Below are 12,328 nucleotides of genomic sequence, written 5' to 3' on the forward strand. Positions count from 1 at the left end.
CTCTATCTAGAAATATGTTAATGAAACTCTGACTGGGATTCAGAATCGAATGCAGACACAATACTTCGATGAAAATCAAAGTCGTAGGGTTTGTATCAATATGTCCGATCAAAGCGAAGACAAATATCAACTGCATTGTTGTGTAGTGGTATAATCATAGTTTTTCCGTAAACAGAGGGTTTAATTGAAACGCGAATTGCACATGGCAATAGAAAAGATGGGTTTGCCGAAAGTGGACTGTTAGATGAATTTCTAAGAATTGGAAAATGTTTCAAAATATCTCCGTCAAATCGTGACAACGGTTTTTCATAAAATCAACAGAACTTCATTGTATGGCATTTCATCCTTCCATTCCTCTTAGCCATGGGCTGTATCTCTGTAGTAACAATCAAGTGCACGTAACGGATTATCTTGCTGTCGAAAAAATCTAAGAACACTGAATTGAAGATGATTTGTTTAACTTCAGTCCTTCATGGGAGCGCAAATACCAGTAGCAAGTTATTCTGAGTTCCATCAAGGTGACAAAAAGGACCCTGAGAATGGTCTTCAGCTCCGGGATCATTTCATATTATTGCAGACAAGACCTTGGGGACTGTGTTTCGATTTCTGGCTCAACTTCTGTAGCAAAAAGTTGCATTTACCGCACTTCTAATGACATTGTCGATGTTGTTCGAAGAACATTACAAGGATGATAAGCATGCAATCAGTCTAAATCGATAAATCCCATTTGGCTGATCCGTGGTTTGAGTCCCCCTTGTCAACTCTCGACCTAGTCCCTCAAGTCCAGCTTTGAAGGCATTCGAAATAGAGACTTGAAGCATGCTATAGAGACAAAGATTCAAGTACGACCTCTAAACCTCGAATTATGAAACTTTTCACGTGGAGATGTCCAAGGATCACTTGTGTAAGGTAGGCACCCAGCTACATGCGGCGCTATCGATGTCGGCTGCAGTTGAAGCTCTACGAGATAAGGTACGGACTATATTAATCCCAAGTCACGTGCTTGCCTCACTTCCATAGCTCAATAGAGGAGCACGATGATTCGATCTGGCCAGAATCAAACGATTGACATTGCTTCATAGCGTCGATATGGGAACCGCGTGTCTTCCATTAGCACCCTGCTCCAATTGAGGTACTTTTTACACCCAACTTCGGCGGGCTGTTAGGATATAAGGCGGCGCGCCACGCAACGCAGGGAAGGAAAAACTCTAAACAAAAGAGCCAGTATTCCTTAAGCCCCATCAGATGAACTCTTCACAGCTGAAAAAGAGCACACTAACGCTTGGCATCCACCGGTGGCCGAGCTTAACAGACTCTTCGGGCCAGGTACCATTTTCCTCACACCCTGGCTCAGCGCTTCAGGAGGCCGGTCTGGGAAACGCGCGGCCACGGACCCTCCTATCCCCATCTTCGAGTCTTCGACTCGTCACTCGGCGGGAAAAGCCTTGGGAGCTTCTTCCTCTTTGGGTCTTTGGGTCGGGTTGAATAATACCCACGTACCACTTCCGGAAGTGCAATCACGATTCGGGACGTCCCTGGCGAGGCTGTGTTACGTGTATCTTTCGATGCTTGTGGAGAATTTTGCTTTGGAGGTAGAGCGACGTAAGGCTAGGAAGAGAAAGGGGACCCGACCGTTCAATGAGGCATGGCAAGGAGCGTACCTTGGTTTGGGGCATTGGGCATAGCGAGCATGTGCAGCACATATCACCCGCCCATCGCAAAACTTACTGAAAAGTCACACAGGGCACATCTGACAGCTGTAGCCGACCTCCCCACTGGGAACGGATAGGGCCTCTTCAGCTCGTGGCAAAATAACTCAAAAAAAGGAAGATCAGAGATGATCAGGGACGGTTCGAGGCCTTGGGGATCCTCTCTCGGCTCTCTATGGATGACGCAAGAAGCATGCGTGCCTGAGATATTTGCGGGAGAAGGTCTAGAACTTTTTATTGGCCCCTTGAACTTTCAAAGGCTGAGCGAGCGTGAGAGAACGCGTTCCCGGTTTACTGTGGGCGAATGGTTTGTAAACATCAACATTAAGCCCCGTCTCGTCTTGACACCTACAGCGGCTGCATCTCGATGATGCGGGAAAAAAAGACATCTGCACGCGCAAGAGCGGATGCGAAGATGACTTCTGTAACGGCCGAAGAGAGACTATCGATGAAACCAATGCAGGAGTTTCGTCAGGATGTTCAAGTGTTCTTTGTTCCAATGTTGACGTTCGGCACATTGAAAGGGGGGTGCGGACGCGGACGGGCGGGCCATCGGCGACCGGATCTAGAACTGGCATTTTGCTCCACAATTCAGCAGCGAAGTTCTCGATCTTGTCGTAGTCGGCGACATTTCAGCTCACGTAAAGATACGGAAACGACACTGTACTCCCGTACGTACTGTCGTCCACGGCAGGCGTAAGCCGGTCTTCCGGCCTTTTCGCTGCGGGCTGCAGGGGGAAGTTTGTAACTTCGTGGAGACTTGGTTCATATTAGTGTAGTGCCTCGGGGATGGGGCACCATGATCCTGAACGGTTTCCATGTGCCTTGCCGTGGTTCGACTTTCCTATGCTAGATCGAACGTTCGGTGTTAGGGCTGTGGCATTTTGGTTCCTGGATCTCTCCTAAATCAGCCCTTTACCGGGGATATGGGAATGCAAGGCAGCCGGAATAAGATGTATGCACGGCGGCAAAGTTCTGTCTCCTTGGTATACGGCCGCCATGATTCCCAAAGTGAAGAAAGGTTCAAGCCCGACATGCTTCGATGCTCTATTTTCGTAAAGGAAGCGCCATGAATGAATCCTGTTTATGGGACTTTTGCTCGTGATGATATGGAATTTCACCAAGCTGAGGATTAGGAGCCATGTCTTGCCTAAGTAAGGTGGCGCTCATTTCCTGGAAGACGTGCCTGAATTCCAAGATTGTTTCCCTCGAACACTGGGCTGTTGGGTTTGGAATATGTAAACATGGTGGAAGAACCGTGTCGGAGCTCTGTAATTAAACATGTGAGACCTAGTCTCATATCATGGACGCGGGATGTTTATAAAGTGAGAGGGGAAATGTCTGAGAAGTTGGTGTGTTAAAAGTCATCCCATGCCCCAGACCCCAACGTTGCTCAAATTGAGATTGCTGATGTAATACGACGGTACGACGGTAGGATGTTCTGATTTTCAGATGAAAAAGGACGCCGTTCAATCTGTTTGCATGTCGAGAAGGGCGGGCCTCGGGCGTTTCTGGGGGCGTTGGATGAGGCACTTGGCTAGTGATAATTAGGGCGAGGGAACTGGCGGGATCTGCGGCAAGGCCAACGGACATTCAATACCTACCTAGATGAAGCCTAAGCCAAGCCAAAGCCCATCTTTCATTTCGCGACGGAGGATGAAGCGATGTTGAAGGGTCGAAGCCATCGCTGCCGTGGCCCGTCTAACGCTGTACGTGGCGGCTACAAGGCATCTCGTTGAACAGGCGACGCCGCAGAAGAAAAGTGAAGAACTGGGCCTTGCTCCTGCGCTTCGGCTTTTCTGATTATCTCGATGGGCTCCCACCCGAGATGGCCGTGATCGGGATCCCCATCCGGCCGCACGCACTGGAAGGATTGGGGGCGGATTTGACAAGTTTCCACAATCGAAACTGGCCGAGCTGGATGGCGGTTTGGACTACTGTGAAGATGGGACGACCGGTGTCATCAGTCACTGGCTGGCGCTTTGCCTTGGTGATTCTCGGGCTAATATGTCTCGCTCTCCTTAGAACTCTGGGCAGCTGGGCTTGCTGAGGGAACTGGGAAGGTGTCCGCGGACAATGACTCGACCCCTTCTCCAGAGCATCCACAGCGAGGAACGGCACAAAAAAACTGTGGATAGAACTGAACGCTGCTGGAGGGGAGAGGGGGATTGCCCCTGCACCAACGCGTCTTGGGAGAAAGGGGGGGGGGGGGGAGTTGTCGGCATCTTGCAATAAACAGCGCAGCCGCGCAGCGAGAGAGATCGAGTGGTTGATGGCTAGTCCGTTGGCGTCACAGTCAAGAATGGACTCATGGAGCCCTCGGGCGGCGGTGCTTTTAGCAAGTCCTGGTTCGGGAACCCACAAAGCAAGGAGTAACGTAAACCGGGAGCCGGGAACCGACTCGAGATAGGAAGCTCGGGGAGCCGATCAACGGAGTTTAGAGATGTATTATCTCTGGGGTCTGGGACCCTGGATTTGGCTTGAGAATTGGCACGTCGGGCTCTCATCACCAAAAGGGGGTTCTCGGCATGAGAGACAGGTCATCAATGATGAGAGTGGTTTTTCTTCGTATTAATCAAGAGAGATGGGACCCGTTGGAACGCTGCGAAGGTTCTTTGCGGCAGTGCCGGAGGTTGGCGGCGGTATTGGTTTCCTGAAGGATGCCGCTCGGGTGGATGAGATGTGATGGTTTTGCAACTTGAGAGTGTGAACTCTACGGAATCCAGCGCCTGCTGCCCGTCGCATCGGATTATCCTGCCGAGGGGTTGCTAATCTGCGTCTGAAGGTTTGAGCTGGAGGAGATTGCGGTCTGTGAAGTTTGAAGAGACGGGCATGTAGGGCGAATTCACGGCACAGGGAGAATCGTTGCTTCTTCAGGGGGTCTGCTTACATGTGCTATGGTTAAAGGGAGCTTTTTGTCACTTGGAAACGGCCCCCAATCAACTTACGACAGTCGGACACTGAAGACGCAACTCGCTGAGCCTTGGTGAGGGAGAATTTGAGAAGAGGAACCATCTGCTGACACATGCTCCGAGGATTAGAACCCCTCGGCCTCTTTACCTGAAAAGAGGAGTTGCAGGCTGGAAAGGGCCACCCTTTTCCCTCCCTGAACCGCTCTGCCAGAAATAGTTCACAGAACAGCAACATCGTCCATCAGAGCGAAGTAGCTATTGGACGCGAGACCGACATGTAGAACGCCTCATGTTCTGGAAGAATGCAGTCTCGATGAAATCCCGCATCAAGTGACGCCATATCAATCCCAGCTGCACATCGCGAAAACCGAGAATGCCGATTCTATCCAAAGTCGCGGGTTCGAAAAAAAGAGCGCATGTTCAGGCATTCAACATCATCTCCTCTTTCTTCGCTAGCATCTCGGCGCCTGCCTGGGCTTCAATAGCGTCCGTTGGTTTGGATTTCTGCATATAGAAATAGATCCTAGCTTAACCTAGTTAGGCCGCCCATGTCACGCAGCATTTGTGTGTACTGAGTATTGGAGGGACTTCCATGCTTATTTCGAAATACACGTACATAAAAATTGTTCCATCGATATCAATGAATGATCAGACATCTCGCCTGCAGGAAGCCAGCGAGCAGCCCACAGTAACATGACGTGGGTTTTCCTTCTTAATTGATTGTTGAGGCTGTGCTAAGAAGCAACATCAATATCAAGCAAGGAAAAAGTAACGCATCCCGGGTCACCCCAAGCAGGTACCTGCATCGGATGCCCGAGTCTGCGGACGACTAAGGACAAGCTTCTCGATTAAGCGTTTCTTCCTCGAGAAACCCACCCCCTCTGTTCCGCAGCGGCCAAGGATATGCGCGTTCAATTGATCACAACCGCTGTCCAACAGCCGCCCAAAGCCACTGAAGAGATAGAATTCTCCAGTTGATGCAGTGGTGCTCAGGCGGTGCTTCTGGCTCTTCGAGGTGATGGCCCCCTGGGAACATGGGAGGCAGAGGGTCGAACACGTTTCCCTGGTGCGTTGGATGATGAGTCCTCATTTGCTGTCTACGTTTTCCCCATTCCATCCACGCTGCCCTCGTGGAGAGTGGTGACTGGTCTTCTGATGTCCAAATAGCCATCATCAAACTGTTCCTTTTCGTACTGCACGGAGCAAGAGGCGGACAGGAAAGCTCCTTTCACGAGGGTATGTGCTGGCTTTGGCGGAAAGACATGACCGGGACCTTCATCCTCAATCTTGCGTCTGATGCAAGCCACCTGCACACTGTCACTGTGAAGTCCTGCTTGTGAAAGTTGACAGACACAAGACAGTCCAGAAGACGAACCGGCATGCTGCAAGCCTCTCTGTAAGCCTTCTCCCAAGCCTCTTGGCTCGGCCGCCCGTCCTCGTATCCCATCCACACTTCTGGGGTAGAAGAGGGAGAAAGGGGTGGTGTTATCCAAACCAATCTCGCCGCTGTCCTTCTGCCGTGCACGGCGAGCGAAGCAGCAGGCCTCGAGGCCTCGCTGGCAATTGCATGAGCCGTTCGCTAAAGGCGCTGGAATAATGCATCGATGCACAACGTTGGCCCGTCGAATAGTGAATGACCGTTGTGTACGGACTAATTGTGTAAGTATCCGTACTTAGGTATGCACACTACTTTGGACGGGGCGAGACTGAAATCCAACGGTTCGCGGCATCTCGACTAATCTCTCATTCGACCATCACCAGATAGCCGGCCAGACCGGCCGATTTCTCACGCACGAAGCTGCACGTTTCCTCTTCCCCCAGATAATACTCCTAATTCTGGCAACATCCAATCTGCCGTACCCATTGCATTACCCGCCCGGGTTCTCCATTTCAGTGGCTCCCGTCCCCAGGTGTTCAAGCCTTGGTGTCGGACAAGATAGGGTGATAGGATCCTTCGTACGGATACGATAGCTGACGGCAGCACCCCAACCCAAACGGTACAACCAACCGGAATATTAGCTAATACCATAAGTTGTAACTAATAGGCGGTAGGCCTCGTCTGGGACGGTCAGCCACCGTTGGTTTCTCGTTTCAAGTTTCAGCCTGCGACTTTTGGACTGCTGCCCCCTCTCCTCCGACGAGTTTCGTTTCCCCCCCTGTGCCGTCGTTTGGGGCGACGACGGCATGAAGATTTGCTGCCCGCTGATGATCATCAGGGACATAGCAGCGGCCAGCTATTACAATACCAATATCGCTCTGTTACGCTATGAAGTCGTCGGCAGACCCGTCATCGTCATTGTCAGCAGTCAACTGCTGGGCATGTGCTGGCCAATACTGCATCTCAGAGATCCAAGCCAAAACGTCCGTCCGAACAGTCAAGCGGGAAGGAATTAACAGAAATCAAAAAAGCAGGGCCGAATCCTCCCCTCTCACGCGGACGGGTACATACGTCCAGCTGGCCCGCAAGCTGCGCCTGCAACAAAGAAGACGAGACGAAGAAGAAAAGAAAGAGGGACTCTGAGGGAGGGGGAAATAGGCACGACCGAGCGAAGGTTCATCCTGTCAGGTAATCCGTGGCACCAGCGGCAAAAAAAAAAATGCAACGGACGCCGGTGCTCAGGCGTCCCGCCGCACAAATCATGTACGGACGGGTACCTGAGTTTCTGTACGCTCACTGTGGTATTACTGTTCTGTATGGTATGGTGCTCTGTATGGCACACACACACACTCTTTTTAATCCCAGTCTCATCCAAAAGCATTCTTGAGTGGTTCTGTCTGGGATGACCGTATGCACGCCCATGCGCGTGACACCCTGACAATCAGCGTCAAACACACGGCCCTGGCGGCAGCAGGCGATGAAAGAACACACGCCGGAAGAGAGAAAGAAGCTGTTCTTCATCTAGTATGGGAGGGAGCTGCCGTGTTGTGTGGTTGTACGGCAGATAACCGTCAGCAGAGGAGTTCCTTCGCGTCTTCGCTTTCGCAACCACGAACCACCTCCTATTCTGACTTCAAAGCGAAGCGAACGGCACATTCGGCAGATCGTACACGAGCAGAGAAGATTCCACGGTTGGAAGCGGCCGATCGGGATGCGATGCCCATGAGAAGATCGCATCCTCGAACAACGAACAGCGCTCAGACTTTCCACAACACAGATATGTCTTCACAACTCAATGCCGCTGTTCATAACTCGCCGTGGTATCATCAATGATGTAGCGAGTGTGTCAAGTTATTCACCGCCTCCCCCTTTTCCATACACCCCGTGCACAACACCAGATTTATGAAGGCCCGCGCGATATTCTCGCAGGCGGCATCGCACACCAAGAGCTCGTGGTGGTGTGTCGCATATGTGGAGGATTAAATTGGAAAGTGGATCTGATCACTCGACGGCTCGCGATAGCGTGTACCATGAACAGTCCGCCAAGTTGAGTTCATGTTATGACAAGCTGGGGCCTCCCACCACTTCATCTAACAGACTTCAGTCTCTTCAAACCGTACTCAGTACCGCCAACCCCCGATACAGCCCATGATCTGCACAGTCAACTGCGCCCCTGACGGTAATTCTTGTTCCTGAATTCTTGCCCGGGAAGACCCAAACATGGCTCACCCCTGTCGCACTACTGCGGATGTATCCAATCGACGCCAACGTTGGACAGCAGCACGAAAGACCTGTACCCAATTGAATCTGTTCGGATGGAGCCAAAGCCAGGCGCGGCATGAAGCCATTGGATAACGGCCGCGTCAAGTTCTCGCTCGACTATTCCCAAAACTGCCTGGAGCCGTGGATTCTCTTCCCCCCGTTTTCCCTTTCTTCCATCCCAGTCTGTTCACAACTTCACCCCCGTCTCTGCTCTCTCGCTGCCTCTGTGCCGCTGTGAAAGCCACGGACGTGTGGCCAGGGGACCCCTTGGCTGTTACCGAACACTGCTGCAGGGCATGTCCTAGAGTCGAGGAGGGTGTCCCACTGTCGAAAGTTACGCGTGTGTGCCCTTTCGAGCTGGAAAAGTTGTGCACACACCAGATGGCAGAACGGGAAGCCATCCCTACCTTTGCCTAGACCTGCCCTAGTTTTCACTATTCAGTACTCGTATGTACACTACACACTGCACATGCCTGCACTACCACCCTCCTCAAGGCTCTGTGGGCACGGGAGACAGAGCCTGAGAGGACGGAGGCAGACACCAGAGAGAGAAAAGAGGAGTTGGTACTTGTGGTATTCTGGGTCTACACCCTCCCGAACCCCCCGGGATGCCGCAAAGTGGACTCCTAATTTCGCTTTTCCTCCTCATCTCAACCCACTCCGTGCTCGTTTCCCTCTTTTCAACAAAACAAGCCGTTCCCTCCAATTCCACCCGCTGTCACTCGTTCCATTTCCTCCCCTCCCCCCCAAGTCTCTCCCTCTTCCATTGCCTTGCCTTGCCTTGTTACTCATCTTCCCAATCTCGCCAAGGTCTCCTCCTCTTTTTCCCTTGTTCATTTACCCTCTCCTTTCAATGTCATTTACTCGGTGATATCCTCTTTTTTTTGCCAGCAAAAGAGAACAACGTGAAGGAGAAAGAACAAGAGGCTTCGTAAAAGCCCAAACCAACTCGCGAAGAAACCATTAGGAGGCCTGTTTGTGCCCACACATTCTTTAGGACTCGCCTTGTTTGCCGCACGACCCGAACACGGTCCTGCTTCGACCGATACACTCGCTCAACCCTCAACATCATCATCATCTAACCCTCCTCCGATCGATCGAATTACGATTCTCTCGACGGATACAACTTATTAATCGAACTGGGTGGAAAATCGAGAGGACGCTGCTTGGATTTCGATATCTGGGAAAGCATTCGGTGGCCGACTGAACCGCACCGAGGCAATAACCCCTGAGACACGTCGACAACCCTCGAACCCGCAAGACCTGTCATCGTCTTCGAGTCCTGGAATCGATTCGAGACCGCACCTTCATTCAACCTACTTTTCGTTTCAACGCTTTCGTTATACCCCCCTCGACAACCATTATGAAGTACTCATTAGCTGTTCTGGCCGCCGTGGCCTTTGGCTTTAGCTCAGCCCAGACTGCCACTACTACGTCAGGATATCAGAAGCCCAGTGAGGCCGCGAGGCCAGGCGCCATCACCAACCACGGATGCTACAACGCGTCATCAACGACATGGCAGAAGTACCCCGTAGAGAATATCAGTACCGGATCATGCACGTTGGAATGCCAAACTAAGCAGAAGAAGAATGTCGCCGCTATTAACGGCGAGGACTGCTACTGCGGTGACTCGTACCCGCCAAAGATCGACGTCGTCGACGACAAGAAGTGCAACTTCCCTTGCCCATTCTACCCGGAAGAGGCTTGTATGTTACCCTACGTCTCATGGTTCAACTTTTGAAGTAATGGCTAACCTTCGTGAAAGGCGGTGGTGTCGAAGACATGATGTACTACTCCGTCTTCAACACGGGTCTCAAGCTCGTCGTTCCCGATGAAGACGTTGCAACCACCACAACGGCCGCAGCCACCACCAAGGCCACGACAACAACCGCCGCCAACGGCGTCGTCTCAACCGTCATCGAGACCCCCGTCGCGACAACATCGGCCGCGGCAACCGAGACGCCCAAGAAGAGCACCAACGTCGCCGGCATCGCCGCGGGCGTCGTCGTCGGTGTCGTGGCCATCGCCGCCATCGTCGGCGCCGCCTTCTTCTTCGTCCGCAGGAAGCGCAACGCCGAGATCGAGGAGGAGCACCGCCGCAACGCCGCCGTCAACGCCTTCATCGGCGGCTCCAAGCCGCCCAGCAGCAGCGGCGTCTCCATGTCCGACTCCCGCATGGATCCCACCCTGGCGCACCGACGCATGAGCGATGGCAGCATTGCCGACAACCAAGATTACTCGCGGAAGATTCTCCGAGTAAGTTTATGAGAGATGAGATGTTTTAAAATGAGATGAACCCTGAAAAAGCTAATTCCCCTCATCAAGGTTACCAACGCATGAGCACCTCACATCATGACGACAAACGACCTGAAAGCCTGTCCTGGGGCTTCTTTGAATTACTTCTTTCTACACAATTCTGGCATCAAAGGCGTTTTGTGGTGTTCAATCTCCCGACGCTGGCTTACTCGGGGGCGTCTTCCGAAAAAAAACGACCAGTGTCGTCGGATTTTTCATTTGTATCATGGTGTAGGGTAAACATATCTTGGGAAATTACGATATGGGTTTTTGCGTTGGATACATCTATCAAATCTCTCTTGTTTTTGGACACAACCATACACAAAAAATCCGCCCTTTCGGCCACGACCTCCCTCCCTACGCCGTCCACTCCTTTTGCAACTATCTACAATTTAGACAACTTTTGGATATCACAACCAACCTACCAACCAAACGGGGGGCTTTCGTCTCGAGACATTTCCCCTCCTACCCCCTTACCTACCCTCAAATTACGACCCGCCACTACCACAGCACCAATACCTTTTTTTTAAAAACACGTCACCCGGTCCGCCAACCACTTACCACCTACACTGGGTACTTTCGATTCTACCGATGGGAAGGGGTTGACAGGCCGAGATCATGTTCATCACAAAAACACGGCGGCAGTTGGAAATAAAAACCTTGTTGAACGACATCTATGGAAAGAGTCATAACGGAGTATAGTGGCGTAACCCCCCTTCCCATCTTGTGTATAGTAACCATGGCACCTTCATATTATGAACGCGAAGGGGCCTACGCCTTGGGAGGGATTATTACACGGCAGAGATCTTCAATATCATCTTGGATAAACCAACTTTGGCCCTCCCTTGGAGTGTCCGTGTGAGAAGAGGAGAGAGATTTGGCCAACTTGGGCTCAACCCGATGGAAGCAAGAGATAGGAGGCTGGTGCGGGAATTCTTTTTTTTGGGTTGATACAGCGTGTTCAAAGTTAACTTGGGTTATGGAAATGTGGCGTGGTAATCGAGCAAAATATCCAATGACCTCATATTTCATCATTTTGTCCCTTCTAATCGCATTGACTTGAACGAACGGCCGTGAACTTGCAGGAGGACAAGATCCGACTGCCGCGTCTAGTACACTGGGCGTTCTTCCGAGCGCCGCCTCCGAGCTCCGAGTACGCCCAGTATGTGTGACCCGGCTTGACGAGAGAGTGTGTGACAAGGTCACCTGACATTCTACAACGGGACTGCAGCCTTTCTCCCTACCTACTTACTACTTCATCGCCTCCCTTGCAGACTGGAGTAAGGTAGTGTGACCGACTGCCAACTTTCGAGCCTGCCCCATCCCCAGCCTTCTGCCAACATTTTTTAAGCTTGGGCAACAAGACCATACCTTGTTTGCGGGCTGCCCGATGGGGGGCAGGATACTTGACCGAAAGGCCTCCAGCACGTGGGCATTGAAGACTGGGGGGAGGGGAGGGAATAAAGACAAAGATTGGGATTGGACGTTGGCTTGTGCTTGCACCACTGGCTATTCAGCGTTCAGCCTTTTCCTGTGGTTTTAGTGTGGGTGCGCTGGGGAAAGAAAATTGGGGATTGGTGTGTGTCAAGTTTAGGCCCCTGACGATCATTTTTCGGGATTTTTTCCTCTGTCCTGTTCTTTCTTGGTGTGTGTGGTCGGTCCGTTTGTGTGGTGGTGAACAGTACCTTTTTGGTCGAGTAAGCGGTCAACGAACGCTGATCCTTGGTAACTAAAACCAGTCACATCACTGAGACTAGCCGCCCGAGGTTGAT

The 12,328-nt window shown here is 51.7% G+C and overlaps 2 protein-coding genes across 2 annotated transcripts; both read left to right on the forward strand.

The window, feature by feature from the left end:
- Positions 1–8,869: 8,869 nt before the first annotated feature.
- Positions 8,870–9,196, forward strand: CTAM01_07544 (uncharacterized protein; the record flags this gene model as incomplete). The annotated part of the gene is made up of 1 exon (XM_060523566.1): positions 8,870–9,196. The coding sequence occupies one exon, from the start codon at positions 8,870–8,872 to the stop codon at positions 9,194–9,196; it is 327 nt and encodes a 108-aa protein (XP_060381942.1).
- A 428-nt stretch (positions 9,197–9,624) lies between these two features.
- On the forward strand, positions 9,625–10,601 carry CTAM01_07545 (transmembrane alpha-helix domain-containing protein; the record flags this gene model as incomplete). Its single annotated transcript, XM_060523567.1, has 3 exons — positions 9,625–9,967; positions 10,027–10,517; positions 10,587–10,601. 3 exons carry the CDS (start codon positions 9,625–9,627, stop codon positions 10,599–10,601), a joined length of 849 nt encoding a protein of 282 aa, XP_060381943.1.
- Between the last annotated feature and the right edge of the window lie 1,727 nt (positions 10,602–12,328).

This window comes from Colletotrichum tamarilloi, assembly GCF_030869305.1.
Source record: "Colletotrichum tamarilloi strain Tom-12 chromosome Unknown Scaffold_23.1, whole genome shotgun sequence".
In the NCBI taxonomy this organism is placed as follows: Eukaryota; Fungi; Ascomycota; class Sordariomycetes; order Glomerellales; family Glomerellaceae; genus Colletotrichum; species Colletotrichum tamarilloi.